This window comes from Barbus barbus (genome assembly GCF_936440315.1).
Source record: "Barbus barbus genome assembly, chromosome: 14".
In the NCBI taxonomy this organism is placed as follows: Eukaryota; Metazoa; Chordata; class Actinopteri; order Cypriniformes; family Cyprinidae; genus Barbus; species Barbus barbus.
This window is the reverse complement of record NC_136742.1, coordinates 21,871,603-21,891,702: the sequence shown is the minus strand read 5'-3', so window position 1 is coordinate 21,891,702 and position 20,100 is coordinate 21,871,603. Positions and strand designations below refer to the sequence as shown.

Genomic DNA, 20,100 nt, shown 5'->3' with positions numbered 1-20,100 from the left:
TTGTTCTGAACATTCATAGCATACATTCAGGTTTAACAAAAAAGTGAAGGAACTCTGCTTTGTTAACTTACTTATGTTTGGACTGCAGTCTGTAAAGAAAGTCTTCAAAGTCTCCTCTTCATGCCACTGCTTGTCCATAGCTCTTCTGTGTAAATGTGCGCTTTGACCGCTTGCATCTTTTGAAGTCGCGGACTCGGGAGACTGCGTTTCCCCAATTTCAATCTCATTTAACATACAGGGTAAGATTGGGGAGAATTTATTATGATCACCTTATGATCTCTTTTTTTACACTCACATATAAACAAATAATTTTTATATTGCGAATTATAAATATAAATAAGTGCAAAACAGACCACTAGAAGTTATGCTTGTCGCAACATCTCCATCTAGCGTTGAAAAGTGGAAACTGCAGTGCTGTGTCACTTGCAAAAAACTGCCTAAAACCAATTCGTTTTGCAATGCATGCACTGCTTACTTGCTAAGCAATTACTATTTAAAAAAGTATTCAGATTATTGTGTTGAAAATGGTTTATTTCGATCCCCATATTTTAACTTAAACTCAAAAATATTCAACTGCAGTGCTGAAATGCGTGTTTTTCATCATTTAGATTACAAATACAGATTTTTTCATCGTTTTATTTTTCTTAGGTATATCACATGTGGAACTGCCTCGTCCTGGTGGGCTGCATCTCTGGCTCAGCACTGGCCTATCAGGAGAAATCAAGTTATATGATTTGAGAACAGCCAAACTGAACTTTAACATCACGTAACACACTCAGACAGTCACCTTGGAGGTTGCATAAAGATGCAGCAGCTGTCGGAGCTCAGTATTCTGTTGTTGAACATTCTGTGTTTCTGCAAGAAGCGCAGCCCTTTCAGTCAGTACAGTACTGGGAATAAAACAGCATTGTTAATGTTAAATTCTCAAAGTCCAAATCAAGGTTTTAATTTGGGTGTAGTATGCTATAGTTATTGACAACAAAATGCACACTTACTGGTACTTGTTGAGAGCTGTGTCTAGAGCACTCCAGAGCTTGAGTTTGGACTCTGGGATGACATTAGCTATGCTCTCCCAGTATGCTGTATCTTCAGAGTCATCTCTCATATACAACCCCAAAACACTGTTCTTCTGTGAGGCCTGAAGATCACTGGACATAACAACAAATAGTTGATTTTAGGGAATATGTATGACAGCAGAGACTTTTAGGTTTGTAATGCAAGTGCACTGACTGGGGTCTGCAGTATTGGGCGGTAAAATCTTTCAGAGCCACTAGTAGATCATTATGATGGATAAAGTCAGAGGGTCGGTTGTTGGTTGTTTCCTCTTCCTAACAAAAACACAAAAGAGAAATGCAGCATATTTAATTTTGTTTCCAGAGTGGCATAGTGAGAGGTTGAGCTGTGATGGATCCACCTTTACCTCAATCAGTTCCCTCTGCTCTCGGCCATGCTGTCTGTAATTCATTAAGAACTCAGCCATTTTATGCACATCATTCTCACTCTCGATCCCTATTGCCTGTGTGCATACAAGAAAGAATAAATCAACCGAGACCTCAGACTTTCTGTTTTTTTGACTCCAAGTCTCCCCTTTGTACAAGACAACATTCAAAGCCCCTTCTATCTAAGCTGATAAGTACCTCTGGAACTTCTGCTGAAATAAAAATTTAAATAAGATGTCTTATTGTAGATCTTTATTTTAGAATTTCTTGAGCATCTTACTTATGCCACTTCATTTAACTTTATTTAAACAATTTATAGACTTATTTGGGGCCCTCGTGTAAGTTTGCTGAGGCCCCCTAGTTGTTCCTGTCCCCCAGTTGAGAACCACAGGTCTAATTGTACTTACTGTGAAAATGCAATCTAGCTTTATAAGGGACTGTTCATTCTTCTCCAGATGAGACACCAGCTTCAGCAGTTTACTCTCTACCAGAAAACCCTGAAAGAAAGAGATAGAATAAGATATTGCAAGAGTTTGTAAATGAAAATGTGGTAATAGAGCAGATATAGTTTCACTTTCACACACAATGGTGATTTATGGATTAGGGGATTTTTGCTGTCTCCTAAAAGGATTTTGAAAAGAAAAACAATTTCTGCAGGCTTTATGAAGGTAAAAATAAGTAAAGAAAACTTTTACTGTACCTTCTGATCACACGGCTAAAAAAATGTGTTCTTCCACAGCCTTTTTGTCTTTATTTAGTCTTATTTTTCAGTGTTTCTTAAAACAAGATACATTTTATGTGAAGCAAAATTACATAAAATATGTTTTTTTGGTAAAACTGATCTAAATGAAGTTCATGAATAAAACAAGAACAAATATAATCTTAACTGAAACGGAAAATAAGTTTTCATTCCCTATTAGATATTTGAACTGGAAAACAAAATTCTTATTTTGTTTTTGTTTTTTTCTATGTTTGCATCATTTAATGCCATGAATTTATGAATACACAACTTTCTGCTCTAATCTAAGATTTTTTGTGTGTCTTAATTTGTGGATTAAGACTTTTAAGACCTTTTTAAAACCCACAGAAACCATGTATTTATGGTGTCTTTTTAATTACTTCTGAAAAGCATTGAAAAGTTAAATGGGCAAGGATTTCTCTATTTCAGGCTGGTTTCATACCCAGACTTTTTAAATTTCCCTCTTTTATAGATTTAGAGTGTTTTAATTGTTAAAATTGTGAGTTTTTACTTTGCACAAAAAAATATAGGTCTAAAACAAGATTACACCATAATAAGATATGGTCTTAAATATATTCTTATAATATATCTTATATTCTAGGACTATGATATAGTTTTTTAATATACAGTTAAAGACAAAATTATTAGCCCCCTTTGAAATATTTCAGTATTTTTCAAATAATTCCCAAGTGCTGTTTAACGGAGAGAAGATTTTTTTTTCAAGACAGCATTTCTAAACATAATACTTTATTTAGGAAGCTTGGAGTGTTTGTAATACAAATAGAAACTAAAGTATAACCAAGAATAAAAAAGTCAACAGGTCCAAATTATTAGCCCTCTGATGTTAATAGTCAATGTTTTATCCCTTTTGCTTGATAACAGCCTTTAGTCGTTGTGTTGTAGGTCTCAACAAGTTTTAGGCATGACTCCCGAGGAGTCGCAACCCAAAACGTCGACCCAAACCAACTTTTGTTGCAGATCGCCTGAGGTTGTCTTTCAAAATCTTGTAGCCTTCCTTTTTCATGATTCCTTCGACCCAAACGAGATTCCCAGTTCCAAATGTACTGACACATCCCCACAGCATTATACTCCAACCGCCAAGTTTCACTCTGAGAATGTTCTTTGGGTTGAGCACCTGTCCCTTCGTTCTCCAAACACAGGCAACATCTCTATGGCCAAAGAACTCATCTCATTTAGAACTCATTTTATCTCATCTGACAAAAGGACATATTTCCACTATGCATCCTTTTTCTCCAGGTTGTCCTTCAAACGTCAGTCTAGCTTGGAGTGTCTCTTCTTGAGAAGAGGAGTTTTTCTTGGTCGGCAACCTTACAGTCCATTCATGTGCAGGCCTCTAGTGACCTTCTTCGTTGAGACATCAATCCCAGACTTGGCTAAATCTGTCTTGGCATTTGTTCTTGGGTCTTTAGAAACTTCTCTCATTAGTTTTCTTTCCAAAGTTTTTGAAATCTTTCACTTCCAGCCTCTGTTCTCCACTGTGTGGGTCTCTTCAAACTTCTTGATAATACTTCTCACGTGTATATGCTTCTACTTTGTGAGCATTAACAATTCTTTTTCTCAAGTCTAAACAAATTTTTTTTTGTCTTTGCCATGATGACAGTACATATAATTTTACTAGTTGTTTTGAAAGATACTAATCCTCAGATTACAGTGTAATTTAAAGTTTTAGAGGATTAATTAGGTTAATTAGGCAAGTCATTGGACATTGGTTTTTGGTTTGTTCCGTAGCTAATAATATTGACCTTAGCAGTTTTTTTATTCATTAAAATAATTATTTTATTCCAGGCAAACTGAAATAAACAAGGCTTTCTCCAGATGAAAAATATAATAAGAAATACTATGTTAAAATTCCCTTGCTCTGTTAAACATCTTTGGGAAATATCTGAAAAAGAATTGAAATTTCATAGGAGGGCTAATAATTTTGTCTTCAACTGTACGTGAAATATTTTCAAGAACAATTTCAAGATGTTAAATTTTTCAAGATTTCAAGCAGTTAAACATATCTAAAACGAATAAATCAGCCACAATCACACATACTCACCAATTCGTCACACAGTAGCTCCAGAATTCTCTTCACTGTTCTCCTGTTCACTCCACTACCAGTGTCCTCCAGACCCTCAGATTCCTCCACTGAATCTCCACCTGTTTCCTCTTGCAGGGTATCTTCAGCTGCCTGTGAGGCCGTCCTGAGGATCTTATGTTCGAGCGGACCAGAGCGCTCCATGAAGGGGAGCTGAGGAGACACCCAAGCCAGACCCAGCTGCTGCTCGTGAATTATTCTGTCTGTCTCCAACGCCCTGTGTGCCAGGGCCTTTACTTCACCTTCACTTATCAACCATATCTTCTCAAAACGCTCGGCATCCAGTGCTGCAAAGTGTCTTTCCAAACACACAAAAACAAGGTTTGTCCTGGGACTGTCTGAATGTCTTTCTAGGTCATGATGAGAGTAAGGGCACTCACCTTGCTTTCTTCTGCATGTCTTTGTACTATTGTTTGATGCGTGTGTAGTCATTTCTCAGTGATTGTTCCTCTGCTTTCGACTGCTTCTCCTGATTGGCGCATTTAGGTTGTTGAGAATATCTTGCATTCTGGAAAAAAATCAGGTCAGTTCTAAATTTAAAATCACCAGGAATCATGACTGTTTTCCTGCAGTGGGGTGAATAACTATTTTCAATTTTTTTCTATTTTAAAATGTAATATATTCTTATGATGGCAAAGCTGAATTTTACCATTACCGTTTACTATTACTCCAGTCTTCATTGTCACATGATCCTTCAGAAATTATTTTAATTTGGTTAAGAAATATTTTGTAGTATTATGTTGAAAACAGTAATTTTGAATGAATAAAGGTATTAATTTCTTTAAAAAAAACCTGACCTTAAACTCTTAAAGGAACACTCCACTTTTTTTGGAAATAGGCTCATTTTCCAACATCCCTAGAGTAATACAGATGTGTTTTACCGTTTTTGAATCCATTCAGCCGATCGCGGGGTCTAGCGATCCCAAAATTAGCATAGCTTAGCATAAATCATTGAATCCGATTAGACCATTAGCATCTCATTATAAAATGACTAAAGAGTTTCGATATTTTTTCTATTTAAAACTCGACTCTTCTGTAGTTGCATCGTGTACTAAGACTGGCGGAAAATGCAAAGTTGTGATTTTCTAGGCTGATATGGCTAGGAACTATACTGTCATTCCGGCGTAATAATCAAGGAATTTTGCTGCCGTACCATGGGTGCAGCAGGCGCAATGATATTACGCAGCGCCTGCTAATAGTATAACGTGACCACCTGTTTGCACAGGGAGCGTGCCTTGCAACCATGGAGACATTAGTAAGAGACGATTTAGAAAACATTTCCTTTGGTACAGAACCTGAACCATATCTGTTTGAACCTGAATACACAGAAGACGAACTTTTACAGCATGAAAGACAGGAAAGTTTGGAAAGTGTAGCTGAACAGTCTATGGCAGAAGAGAGGAGGAGAGCTGATTCGAACTGGTGGTGCAAGTGTGGGGCTTGCCAGCCCATGCCGACCGAAAGTGAGTGCCTGTGCTGTAGCGAGTGGGACCAGGTGTTGCCATCGATGGCAAGGGTTGATCTACCTGATGAGGAAGTGGCATGTATCGCAACATCCGAGGACCTCTTAGTAATGCTGCATCCTGCAGTGGTCGAATTTTTTTTCCGGTTTGACAAAATAAACTGGAAAAAACGTCCCATGCCGAGTGGACCTGACGGACAGCTGTCGCTAGAGTAAGTGATTTCTGCAATCATTACAATGCATGACTGCAAGATATAGAATAGGGGGCAGTCGTGGCCTAATGGATAGAGAGTTGGACTTGTAACCCGAAGGTCGTGGGTTCGAGTCTCAGGTCCGGCAACCACGACTGAGGTGAGACCCTTGAGCAAGGCACCGAACCCCTCAACTGCTCCCCGGGCGCCGCATTGATGGCTGCCCGCTGCTCCAGGTGTACCTGGATGGGTTAAATGCAGAGAACGTCCCTTTCCCCCTTCCCCTTAAGGGGAAGTCGTGGCCTAATGGTTAGAGAGTCGGACTAGTAATCGAAAGGTTGCGAGTTCGAGCCCCCGGCCGGCAGGGATTGTAGGTGGGGGGAGTGAATGTCCAGCGCTCTCTCCACCCTCAATACCACGACTGAGGTGCCCTTGAGCAAGGCACCGAACCCCCAATTGCTCCCCGGGCGCTGCAGCATGGCTGCCCACTGCTCCGGGTGTGTGTTCACGGTGTGTGTGTGTGTGTGTGTGTGTGTGTGTGTGTGTGTGTGTGTGTGTGTGTGTGTGTGTGTGTGTGTGTGTGTGTGTGTGTGTGTGTGTGTGTGTGTGTGTGTGGATTTGTTCACTACTCACTGCTGTGTGTGTGCACTTGGATGGGTTAAACGCAGAGCACCAATTTCGAGTATGGGTCACCATACTTGACAATACGTCACGACTTTGACTTTGAATGCGTACTGTCAGTATGCATTTTCAAACTTATATTCATGATGTGCTATTTCTACTACACAAACATAGTGCCGGTGACTTTGAAAGTTACCTAGATGGGGACTTCTTTCAGGCGCTGCGTAATATCATTGCGCCTGCTGCACCCATGGTCAAGTAGGGCTCGCTGCATCCTGCGGTGGACATCCAACCCCGCCCACATCCAAGTGTGACGTCACAAACCACGCCCATACAATAAAATCACGCCCACGTCAAAACGTTACGTCAGAAACCACGCCCTATAATATACGTCACCTCTTGTTATTTTCCGCGAAACCCGGAAGTAACGTTTTGTCCAAGCAATTTACAGCCGTTTCTGGGATCTAAATAAAATAATGTTGCCTTTCGTTTTACTAATACATGTTTTCTTATTTATTTAAAGGATGTCTAGGCTAAAATGGCACAACTTAAATGTAATATATTTAATATGTCTAATGTACAGAGCTGATTTCTCATCACAAGAGCCTGTAAAACACTTAAATTTGATTAAGGTTAAATGATTAAGGTTGATTAAATTAGGCTAATTGTAATAAAAAACCTCTACACCTTACCTTATTCAACCTTATTGTAATGAGATAAATTCTCATTTATTACTATCGATTTTAAACTACCTAAGACACCTTTTAGATTTATAAAATTTAAAAGGGATAATCAGATTTTGTTATTGTAAAAGTCACAACACATTGTTATAATTTATAATTGTCATTTAATTTTATAAAGATGTTATTGTAAAAGTCACAACACATTGTTATAATTTATAATCGTCATTTAATTTTATAAAGATGTTATTGTAAAAGTCACAACACATTGTTATAATTTATAATTGTCATTTAATTTTATAAAGATGTTATTGTAAAAGTCACAACACATTGTTATAATTTATAATTGTCATTTAATTTTATAAAGATGTGTTGTTCCACTTATCATCAAGTGTTAACATTTGAATGAAATGATTGGCAGTTCTCCATACAGTATGCAGTAGGAGACACATACATTTGCTGAACAGAGATTGCTTGCTTTGATAGATTATAACAAGTAACATGACATTGACATTCAGGCCTTGTTCATCAACAAAACTTCATATGAAGTGTGTCCAGGTCCTCCACATATTTAAAGATGAATAAACCGACATCCCTTGATTCATTAGGTATTTTTATATTTATTATTTTACAAAAATAACTAAATACATTTTTTTTACAAAATATATGTTCTATAAGAGATATGTTTAAACTATTATAAATGAACAACTGAATGATCAGATAAACAGTTCTTGAAATGCAGTACACATACATACATAAACTACACAGAGAGATTCCTTGCCTTGTTAGATTATTCACAGAAACATGGCATGGACTTTCAAGCCTTGTTCAGCAACACAATTTGATATGAATGTGTCCAGCTCCTCCAGATACTCAAACAATCAGAATATTGTATTGTACAGATGTGCTATATACAAATTATGCAAGGGAATGTGGATAGATGTATGATATATTAAATCAAAAACATATGTATAATAAATATAAGTATGGATAATTTGGTATTGCACATGTTTTATTGCACAGTGGGAGAACATTTAACTGTTTGTGAGGTAGATATGACCTGAGAGAAGAAACTGTTCCTGTGCCTGGTCGTTCTGGTGCTCAGAGCTCTGTAGCGTCGACCAGACGGTAACAGTTCAAAGAGGGAGTGTGCTGGATGTGAGGGGTCCAGAGTGATTTTGCCAGCCCTTTTGCTCACTCTGGATAAGTACAGTTCTTGGAGAATGTGAATGTCCCACTTCAGGTCCTGGGAGATGAATAAAAAGACATCTCTTGCTTCATCTGATTCGACCCCAGGTAGTCTTTGATGGCATTTTGTTGATTTTTACCGTCCATCTGGAGTAAAGCAGGCCCTTTCACCTCCCCACAGAATAACTCACGGTGACTCTGTATCCAGCACAACACTGGGCCAATGTCTCTTAAAAACTTCCACTTTATGTCCTCTTGGCACTCCTGTTAAAAATACAGAATACGTGTGTGTTGGTCCACTAAATATTTGTCATACTAAATAGTATTTACCTCATCATTTTGCATACAAGAATATTTATAATTTTAAACCACAAAAATCAATCACTACAGTATCTAGAGAAATGCTCCCACCATTCCTCCAGACCTTTCTTTGCTGGTGAAACTGCAGCAGGAACACCTCATCCCGGCAGATCTGCTCTGCATCAGGCTAGGAACAAAAATGTGTAGAATGCTGTAAAACATGACAAAGATTGACAATCATTATGTGATCTTTCATTCATATAGAATGATACAAAGATAATTTGTCACAAACACAGAGTTATCCTGCAATTCATAGTGAAATGATGTGGTTGCTCAACCAAGTTACTGTGATCAGTGTATATCATTAAAAATATCATCTGTATGTGAGTGAGTGTTTTTGTGTGCGTGTGTGGCGTGGTGTGGGGTGGTAAGTACATATCTGTGAGTGGGTGAGATGAGTGTTATAAAAAAATTGCACATTAACTCAACATTCATTATATATTGTAAGAATCAGTGCACTAATAAATATATAGTGCACTGTTTTTTGTGACATAAAATGAACTAACTGAATGTGCAATTTTTTTAATAACCCTTTTTTATAATAGCTAAATAACACTCTTACCTACTCATATACACACTCTATCCCTCTCACATATGTATTTATCTCTCCACACACACGATAGTTTAATGACACTGATCACGGTACCCTTCCACAGTATCTTGGTTGAGGAACCACATCATTTCACTTCTTGCTGGATAACACACACACACACACACACACAAACAAACAAACACGCATGCATACATACATATATATATATATATATATATATATATATATATATATATATATATATATATGTTAGTGATATCTAAGTAATAACGTGCCTGTGTACAGTTCAAAACACATAAGCATGCTGAACTGTTGTTTACATATGCACACAAACATTCAAGTTGTCAACGTTTTAAGTCTTCCTAAAGACAAAAGGAAGTTTTTTTTTTACTTACCAACACAGCAAACTTCTTTTGCTTCGGTTTGCAAACAATTAGGCTTATCTTCTTGTCGATGCTTTTTCCTGGTGCAAAATAATAGGTATGTGACGTATTTGGACACAGGCGTGGCTTGTGACGTCACGCTTGGATGTGGGCGGGGTTGGATGTCCACCGCAGGCTGCAGCGAGACGCTCTTCCCCATGGTACGGCAGCAAAATTCCTTGATTATTACGCCGGAATGACAGTATAGTTCCTAGCCATATCAGCCTAGAAAATCACAACTTTTCATTTTCCGCCAGTCTTAGTACACGATGCAACTACAGAAGAGTCAAGTATTAAATAGGAAAAATATCGAAACTCTTTAGTCATTTTATGATGTTTTATTAACAAAGTTCGGGAGGAGCACGTCAGATACTTAGCCTAATTAAACACAAGTGGTACGCAATGAAGTCAATCAACTCACGGACATAAATACAGCTGACATACCTCCACTCATTTGACGGTCTATCAGCATCCCTCCACCACCCCTTCTCCACCAATATCACTAAGTTCTCACCATACCACGGGGGGATACTCTGGGTTCGGGCCATTCCCGAGCTCAGAGCCCTTCCCCAGGACAGCACGCCAACTACGTATTACCATACTCGCCAAATACGCATTACGTAACTCGTGCTAAATATATGTAAGTGTGAACTCGTGAAATAATGAGATGCTAATGGTCTAATCGGATTCAATGATTTATGCTAAGCTATGCTAATTTTGGGACCGCCAGACCCCGCGATCGGCTGAATGGATTCAAAAACGGTAATACACATCTGTATTACTCTAGGGATGTTGGAAAATGAGCCTATTTCCAAAAAAAGTGGAGTGTTCCTTTAATGGTAGTGCACCCAGACTAATCTGTAAAAGTTATAATACCTTATAATTTTCCTCTTCAATTGGGATTTTAAGATGGCGTTTTCTTCCTCTCTTTTCTTTAGCACCTCATATTTGTAATCAAGTTTTTCTTCATTCAGATGGCAGTTGAACTTCACCTCTTGTAACTTCTTTCTTAAATTCTACACACACACACAGACAGACACAAATACAGATTTTTATTTGTACCTATAGCATTATCGTCTCAAGCATACAGTCACATGGAAGCAGTACGTACAGTTACAGAGTCATTCTCATAAATAAGTCCATATCAAATTCACCTGTACTTCAGTATCCATTTTGATTTTGTCTATGTTGTATTCTTCAGATTTCTGAACCCTCAGCTTCTGCAGCAAGTCCTCATGTTCCTCCAGGAGACTTAAACCCTGCAACATGTTCTTCAGCTGCAAAGAAAGATGCTGTTGTCAAAGTGGTTTCAAACGTATTCACGTGAAAATCGGTTTCAATCCAATGTGTGTTTTGAACTTGTGTGTTACTTTTTTTTTTACATACTGTACCTCTTTCTCGCTTCGTTCCTTCCTCTGATGCTCCCATTTCTTCCTGTGTTTGGTTAGCAACGTTCTCCTCTCGTCATCAAACGAGTTCTTTAATGTTCACAGAAAATAAATGACAGAAAATAGTGTGCATTCACAGCTATGCTATTTAATATAGTGTAGTTGCTCATTCCTTATTAAACCGTTACCAAACATATAAGAATATTATGAGGGTGGAATGATCATTTGAATGTGGCCTCCAGCCTGCAGGAAGCAGTACAACACCTCAATCTGCTTCAGGTCTTCTCGGTATGACTTTTTTAGACTTGAGATCTGTTCTTCCATCCTCTCAATTAGCAGGTCTATGTCTTTAGCCTGTTTTTTCAGGTCCTTCACATAGCGATCATCACTTGCCTTCAGCTCCTATACAAAAAAAACACTCTTATTTACCCCTGATTTGTAGTCTATATGTTTTTGCATGTATTTGTAGCAGACTGAAGTTCACCTGATTTAGCTCACTGATCAGTTTATTCTTGTCTGCTACAATCTGTTCACAGAGTTGTTGCTGGCTGTTCAGAGCATCTCTTAGATCCAGTGGGGTCTGTTTCATTTTGGCATCCGTCCATTTGCGAGTGATCTCCTCAAACTTTTCCTGGCTGGACTTGGCCTCGTTTTCCAGCTTATCTCTCCTTATAGAATCAAATTATACATTTTTAGTGTGAATACAAAGTTTACAGAGATACAATTTCAAAGACTTATAGTGATAGAGGGAAGTGTTTCATTGCATGTACCTCAGTTGACATGTCTCCTCTAGCTCTGTTCTCCTGTCAGACTCTCTGGCATCTACAGCAACCTGAATATTGGTCACCAACTCTAGACCATCACTTTGTAATTTTGTCATGTGCTGCAAAAAGGGCAGATAAAAGTGAAAATCCTGATCTACCTCACATACTATGTGCACAATATTTAATACTACAGTATTTGCTTGTCTAATATTCCTTATCACAACATAGCAACATAATATAATATAATACAATATCAGTGTTGGGAAGGTTACTTTGGAAATATAATAGTTTACATATTACAAGTTACCCTATCTAAAATGTAACAAGTAGTGTAACTATTTCAATTACTTTATTAATGTAACTGATTACATTTGATTACTTTTCTACATTTCTAATGTTTTCAACTGTTAATCACATGTAAACCTTACAGTATTACTCAACACTGATTACTGTCAGACTTTCAAAAGTCTTAATCACTTGAATTAAGGTTATAATAATTTAATCTGAAATCGCAAACACCACAACACGAGACTTACTTTGAGATCATTCTGAGGTTGAATACAGATTTAAAATCAAGAAATAGTTTAGTAGCTATGATTCTGGTTTTGAAATCAGATCTTTGCATAGTTATGACAGGAAAATAGGAAATAAAACAGATATCACATAATAATGTCATATTCTGTGTCCTAAACTGCTGAAACATTTGTATCTCTCGTTGTAAAGCAGTCACTGTAATTTATGGAAGAAATCAATTAATCTGTATGTGTTTTTTTAGTGTGTGTGAATTTTCAATTCAGACGTAGCCCCCTTTGTAATTGTTAACATTTTCACAAGTAACTGTAATTTAATTACACATTTGTTTCTCAGTAACTGTGTCTGATTACAATTACATTTATTTTGTAATTAAATTACGTAATTTAGTTACATGTAACCAGTTACTCCCCAACACTGTATAATATAATAAAATGCATAGGAATAAAAGCAAGACGTTACATTTGAAAAATATAATTAAATGCAGACGACTGACCCTTTTACATTTCTCCACTTCCTTCTGACTTTTCCGTATCTCTTCTTTAATATCCTCCTTTTCCTGGGAATCTTCGCCAAGTTCTTGACTGCAAAATAACCAATTTGTAAGTATGTCATTGCGCGTATAAAAATCCAGAATAAGTGACCGAAATATCTGAGAATACCACGTTTATTGCTAGCTAATGAAACAAGGTACCGAGCTAATGAACTCGAGATGAATGTTTTAGCGTATTTTGGCCTCATTTCGTGCGGCTATGCGGAGGCGACGGGCGGTAATTCTCTCCTCTGGGGTTTTAGACTCAACAGATGGTCCAGATTCGTCTGCCTCTTCCCCTGCTAAAGGTTCGAGTTGCTGCATTTTCAGTTGCGTTAATAAGCACTACTTCAAGAAATATAACACAGCGCGATGAATGAGAGAGTATTGTTTACAATAGCGTTGCTATGATACAGCGCAAGTGGCCGAGTGTCGGTACTGCAACCACTGATCTGTAATAGAGAATATCATCGATCAGTGACTGCAAAACACAGCTGTCCACATGCTGAAATTATATGATGAATGCATATATTTAAATATATTGTATAGTCAATGATTCAATGACCCATTCATAAAGAGAGTCACTTGCTTCATTCCTTAATGAATCAGCCGTTTGAACGAATCGATTAGATGAATGATTCAGTGACAGACAGTGACTGGCTGCCACCTACTGGGAGTTTCATTTTTAAAGGATAAATTTGTTTCTATATTCAATCTCATAACGTTGTTTTTATTAAATGTATTAATGCCACCTCTGAGTCTTGTTAAAAAGTCTGTAAATATTCTACATTTGTGCTCTTCTGTTATGTGCAAAGATTAATTGTTAATGCTGATTTCAGGTCTTCCTGATTGTATTTTATTATTTTAAATTAATTTATTGTTAATTTTTTTTTTTTTTTTTTTTTTTTACAAAAAGTTAATAAATCTATTTTTGGCACAACATATGACATACATTTAATAAAGTTAAAAATGGCATTACAAAGGTTAAAAAAATACTTTAAGGAGTCAAAAATCGCCTTATAATAGTAAGGTTAATTTCTGTCATTGATTAGGTGTTCCTAATTTATTATTAATTTATTTTAATTTTTTTTTTAAGCAGAAGCACTAGTGCTCCTGAAAAGAAACGTAAGTGTAGAGTTCTTAAGAATGTAATGTTACCCTTTAAAACTAATTGAAAACGTTTTTGCACAGTGTAAACTGTTAACTATAATCTAGAAATCATGCAATACTGTACCGCTAAATAAAACGTGTTTTGAGGGCTTAGCTAATCAGGCCAATGAGAGACAATCATTCTAATATTTTATGAAATCATTAGTTCATTTCACTAATCAATGTTTTTTTTTTATTAAACACAAGAGGTCATTAATAATAATTATATTATAAGATGTACAAATTCAAACACAACGCATCTTTAATTTGGGCAGAATTGCAGGTGCCAATCTTAATGTACAAGAAGGTGTAGAGAAAATATGACATAAGTTCTTAATAAATGTTTTCATAGATTATAAATGTTTTTATGATTAAATACATCCGAAAGGTAATCTAAAATTACCATTGTTAACCCCCCCCCCCCCCCCCCCCCCCAAGTTAGAGACCCCCCAGTAAATAGCGGCCATTTCCACCACTGATCATAACATATATATATATATATATATATATATATATATATATATATATATATATAGTATATATATTTAATTCAGTTTTCTGTGCATATTTTAATATATGCATTTTAAATATATTATACATATGTTAAATATAATATATTTAAAATGCATATATTAAAAGTAAATGCATATGTACAAAACGGAATTAAATATTCATAAATCATAAACACAATCCATAATAATATTATATATATTATACTATATATTATATTTAATTCCATTTTGTATATATGCATTTTAAATATATTATTGTCACACTCCTCGGGGAGCAAGGGAATGAAGGAGCGAGGAGTAAACTTCTGTGACGGTTTTAATCAAGATAAATGAAGGTACAAACACACGGGAACTCTGGGATGGCATTTAACACCGAAAGCAGGACACTGGAAACACTGGGCTAATAAACACAGGATAATGAGGGACTAAGAAAGGGAACTAAGGAGACACACCTAATAAAGAACTAATCAAACACAGCTGGGACTAATAGAACTGAATGGGGACAGGAGCAGGAAACACCAAATAAGGGCACAAAAGGGAGGGAAACATAATACATGGGGAACCAGGACTGACAATTATATTTAACATATGTATTATATAATATATTTAAAATGCATATATTAAAATATGCATACAAAACTGAATTAAATATATATATATACTGTATATACCTATATAAATACATACATATAAAATAATAATAATAAATATGTTTTTAAGTTTTATGGAATATGTTTGAATGTAATTTTGGCAAATATAGGCTATTTATTGTATTTTTAATGTGTTTAAAAATATTTGAGTTAGAAAAAAATAAGTATATTTATACCAAACAAAATAATTTTTTTGTCATATGGGGAAAACAAGAACAAACAGTAAGAATTACAGGGCCATAACTCACAAAAAAGTACTACATGTCAGCAATGTCTTAGCAGCAGCAGCTGTTTTTTTTTTTTTTTTTTTAAGCAGCAGTGATGTTTGTGTAAGAAGCTGAATGTGGCGATAATTTAGGCACACTGTCTTTATGACTTTCTCGCTGTGTCTCTCTTTTGTACGCAATCTCTGATTCCTGATAACTTTTTCTGGACTAGTTTGTGTCTAGCTTTACTTGTGCACCTGACTGTGCCATCAGATTTAAAGACTATGCATGAGACTTTAACCTGATGTTACATTCTTTGTTTTATAGCTGCAAGCTTAATTCTCTTGCTCTACAAATTAGAATTTTGCTCATACATTAAATCTGTTTCATCAGATTTTTCTGGAGGTCTTTGAAGTATTAGCCTCTAAAGTGAGAAGACCGCTGAATAAGCATTCACACAGTCTGGGGCTAAAGTACTTGTGTTGGCATGGGAATCACCTTAGGGTTTTAATGGCTTAACGTTTAGCAAGGTGCACTTTTACCTTTGCTTGACTGATCGTTAGGCATTATGAGCAGAAGATACTGTACATCAATTAACCAAAGTTCTCCTGTCTTTAAGTGTAACATGTATTTGTGTGTGTGCATCCAGGCATGTTTTTAGGGATGTGTTTCACTTTAAGTTTCACTAAAGAGGATTACCATCTAGAAAATAAAAGGATGTCCTTAGGATGAGTGGTTTTCACAACCCAAAAATGGGTTGAAGGTCTGTCACAGGCAATGGAGATTAACAATAATCACTACAATGCAACTAATTTGAGGGGAGGAGAAAACACTTTTCATATTGTTGTTGATTATTACAAAGGTGGTTGATTAATTCAGTCAAAGTCTACAGTATTTTTTGGCATAAATGCATCTGTCACTTTGTAATATGACTGGTATATTAATCAAATATTTAGCTATTACATGTTGGATGGTAAATTACATTTATACCACATTTTTCTTTTCAGCCTATGCATTTTGCTAATTGTTCGGCCAGTGTGGTTTGTTGTAATATCATTGATTTTTGCTGTTAAAAAGTTATTTTATATTTTGTTATAATGTTATAGTGATTTTATTTTATATTAGTATAATATATAATTTTCATTTTAATTTAAGTTTATTTTTTGTGATTTTGTCATTTTTATTTAGCTTTTTTTATAGCTTTAGTCTAGTATTTCAACTTAAATTATATATATTTTTTAAGGTTTTATCTAATAAATAATACATATAATTATATTTTATTTTAGCTTTATTTTAATTAACAAAGTTTTTAGGAGTTTTAGATTTAGTTTAAAATAATACAGGTATTGGATTGACACTTGATGTCCATCGTAAAATCAGTAACCTAAGCCAAAATCAGCTAAAGACCCCTGATGTCTACATAGAAAAGAAAAAAAGAGAGAGATTAGCAGGGAGCAGGAGAAAGAGGTGAGACAAGGAGGGATTAAACAAACTGGATTTGTTTAAAACGGACACTATTATTAGACAGAGACGCGACGGAGGATTTCAGTCTGTGTTTGCCCGTGTCCTTTTTCTTCTTGTTACTTTTAGGAATATTATACAAACCCAAAGTGCAAAAATCAGCAGAACAGTATGACGCAGCAGCAGGAGAAGTTGGAGTCTCTGATGAGGAGTATGGAGGTCCTGCTGAGGGAGGTGGAGCAGCTACGTGGGCACTGTGGCCATTACAACCTGGAGCTGAGTCGCCACATTATGGAGCTCCGCCTGGAGAACAGAATCCTGACTGACAAATACAACACCCTTGACAAGGAGCTACAGGAGGCCTTGGAGACCATCGAGGACCTCCAAGACACCAAATACGCTTTGGATGCCAAAGAAAGGCAAGCTGAGAAGCTCAACCGACAGCTCTAATAAAACTACAGGAGCCACAGTTTTTACATTTTTTTTAAGGGTAATCAACTTACGAATTACTTACTTAAAGTTGCCTCTGCATATTAAGATGAGACACAAGGAAAGATGTTTACATCCAGAAAATTGCATGCCTGAAATTTTATTGAACTCCCTTATGAAATGTTATAGGCACCCTGTTGATCCAAGTTCATTGTCTCCATAAGTAGTATACTTGGTGTCTGGATCTTAGATGTTGGGGTGGAAGTGAAGCCAATCCTGTAGGTAAAGTTGGCACAGTCATTCTCCTTCACAATGACAACTGCCATTTGTCATTTTGGTTGCTGAAAAGTGACAGGGACTAAAATAGCAGCTTAGAGGACTGAGTGTCGCAAAGCACTTCCACCCCTATGATTTAATACTCTATGTTTAGTGGCACTAAGAGGAACATCTGTGGTTAGAACATTGAAAAGAGCCTCACTGTGAGATCTCTCACACAATACACACTTATGCTTATATAATAATGTTCTCTCGCTTTCTAAACAATATTTTGGGCTTCTGGCCCAATTAAAGGAATAGTTCACGAAAAAATGTACCCTCAGGTCATCCAAGATGTAGATGCATTTGTTTCTTTTTTGGAACCAATTTGGAGAAATGTAGCATTATATCACTTGTTGGATCCACTGCAGTGAATGGGTGCCGTCAGACTGAGAGATCAAACGGCTGATAAAATAATCCACAAGTAATCTGTAAGACTCCAGTACGTCAGTTAACGTCTTGTGAAGTCAAAGCTGCATGTTTGTAGAAACAAAACAAATTTTCATTTTTTGGGGTGAAATATTCCTTTAATAGACCGGTCAAATTGTATCTTTCTGTTAAACTGATTTGAAAAATGCATTGTGAAAAATGCTATATAAACTTGACCTTTCTTCTAGAAGACTGCAAAATTATTGAATGAAGATTTAAATTACACCAAAATGTCTAAATAAACATGTTGTGTTGAACTCAATCTGTTTTTCATTTTTATCAAACGGTAATCAATAATTAAGTGTGATTTAAGATTTTAAACTAAATAAAATTTTTGCAGTAGTCACTGATTCATTTCCTTTTTATCATGATAAGATTCCTGCATCATATTCTCCCAAGAGGGGTTAATTGTAACCTGAGATGAGTAGTGTGTATTGGTAAGTTTGTGTACGTGTGCACAAAGGGAGAGCTATTCAGTATCAAGTGAATGGACATCTGTGTCACAACTCTTGCTGTGACTGGGTGAACTTGGGATATTTGAAGTAACACACTGAGAAGGTAAGTGACCATTCATCATAGAAGTCTGAATCATTTGTGGTCAGCAAAAATGTAGAAATTTATTAAAATAATGTATGATTTGTATCTTGAAGATGATGCTCCACTCTCTTCTCGGGATTCTGTGCTTGATCTCTGCAGTTCTCTGTGTGAGTAACACAAAAATTAAAAACATGTTTAAAAATGAGTATAAATGATTGCATAAATAACTACTATAGTCAGATTTTAGATCTTTAGTAAATCACTCATCAGATCTACTACATTTGTGTTCACACCTGTGAGGCAATTCCCCATGGATGTTTAAGTGATTAATGGAAAAAGTTTTTTTCTATGTCAGATTGAAATTTTTCCCCACTATGATATTGTGTTTGGTTGTAGGTGAGGCAGCCGTCTAATGATTACTGGGGTGAATATGGCCCGTACGGAGCCTGCAGCCGCACCTGTGGCACTGGAGCATCAGTGAGAACCAGGGTCTGCAACACTATGAGGGTGAATGTGTGTGTTTAGTACATTTGAAACCTTTTCTTCATACCTCAACCTCTATTTTTCAAATTTTAAGGACGGATGGTGGGCAATTGCGTTGGACCAACTAAGTCCTACAAACTCTGTAACACACAGGTAAACAACTTAACACCTTCAAAAATGCTTAAACACTGTTTTTTAACAACTCTATAATTTTTGTCCTCTATAAAGGAATGCCCTGTTGGATCTAGAGATTACCTTGAAGAACAGTGTTCTCATTTTGACCGAATGGAATTCCAGGGAAAACGTTACACATGGCAGCCGTACTATGGAGGTAGAAAATTACATTTTATTGATGATGCAGCTTTTATATGAGGAACTAAATATGTTTTGTATGTTTGTGTTTTTGAGCTGCAGCAGCTACTAATTGTAAGGTAGCTGAATTAAAAATGAAATAATAAATACATTTTATTTCTTATATTTATTTAATATATTAAATCTTGGCTTCAGAGAATATATCTTGAATGAATTTATCTCATCCCATTGCCATTTTCTTGTTTTAATAATTAAGGATTTTTTTACAAATGAAAAACATAAAAATACTGATTAAGAAAAAATATTTGTAGTTTAAAAGATTATTTCACAGCGGCTTAAATTGGAGCTTTATTTTCTTAAATGACAACGAGTGAAAGACATTTGTGCAGAAATTAAGTGTTTAACATGTGATTAGATATAATCAGTGGTTAAGTTTGAAAATTCTGGAAGTGTTCATATGTTTTTATGGTCAAAAACCTTCCTCAGGCAGTTCAGTGCACTGGTGTCCCAAGATGAGGCTCTTTATATAATCATATGATCTGTTGTGTTTTGGCACAGCTTCAAACCCATGTGAGCTGGTGTGTGTGCCCAGATGAGAGAACTTCTGCTACCGTCACAGACCCGCTGAGGTGGATGGCACACCGTG

At 36.2% G+C, this 20,100-nt stretch overlaps 1 protein-coding gene and 1 pseudogene across 2 annotated transcripts in view; one reads left to right on the top strand and one right to left on the bottom strand.

Annotated features, from left to right (window-relative positions):
• Positions 1-653: 653 nt before the first annotated feature.
• LOC306880371 (dynein regulatory complex protein 1-like) lies at positions 654-13,180 on the bottom strand (annotated as a pseudogene). The gene is made up of 16 exons: positions 13,134-13,180; positions 12,936-13,023; positions 11,915-12,027; positions 11,629-11,812; positions 11,409-11,546; positions 11,148-11,234; positions 10,911-11,033; positions 10,633-10,772; positions 4,660-4,787; positions 4,241-4,577; positions 1,847-1,936; positions 1,421-1,516; positions 1,231-1,328; positions 996-1,148; positions 788-890; positions 654-707 (listed from the first exon to the last, which is right to left on the bottom strand). The product of its transcript is annotated as a dynein regulatory complex protein 1-like (transcript).
• Positions 13,181-19,248: 6,068 nt separating this feature from the next.
• Positions 19,249-20,100, top strand: part of LOC306879751 (enhancer of rudimentary homolog) — a 1,222,178-nt gene continuing 1,221,326 nt past the window's right edge. The window contains exons 1-2 of the mRNA XM_079432925.1: positions 19,249-19,295; positions 19,371-19,473. Coding sequence (XP_079289051.1) covers positions 19,428-19,473 — 46 coding nt within the window. The 5' untranslated portion in view covers positions 19,249-19,295; positions 19,371-19,427. The remainder of the gene's footprint in view (positions 19,296-19,370; positions 19,474-20,100) is intronic.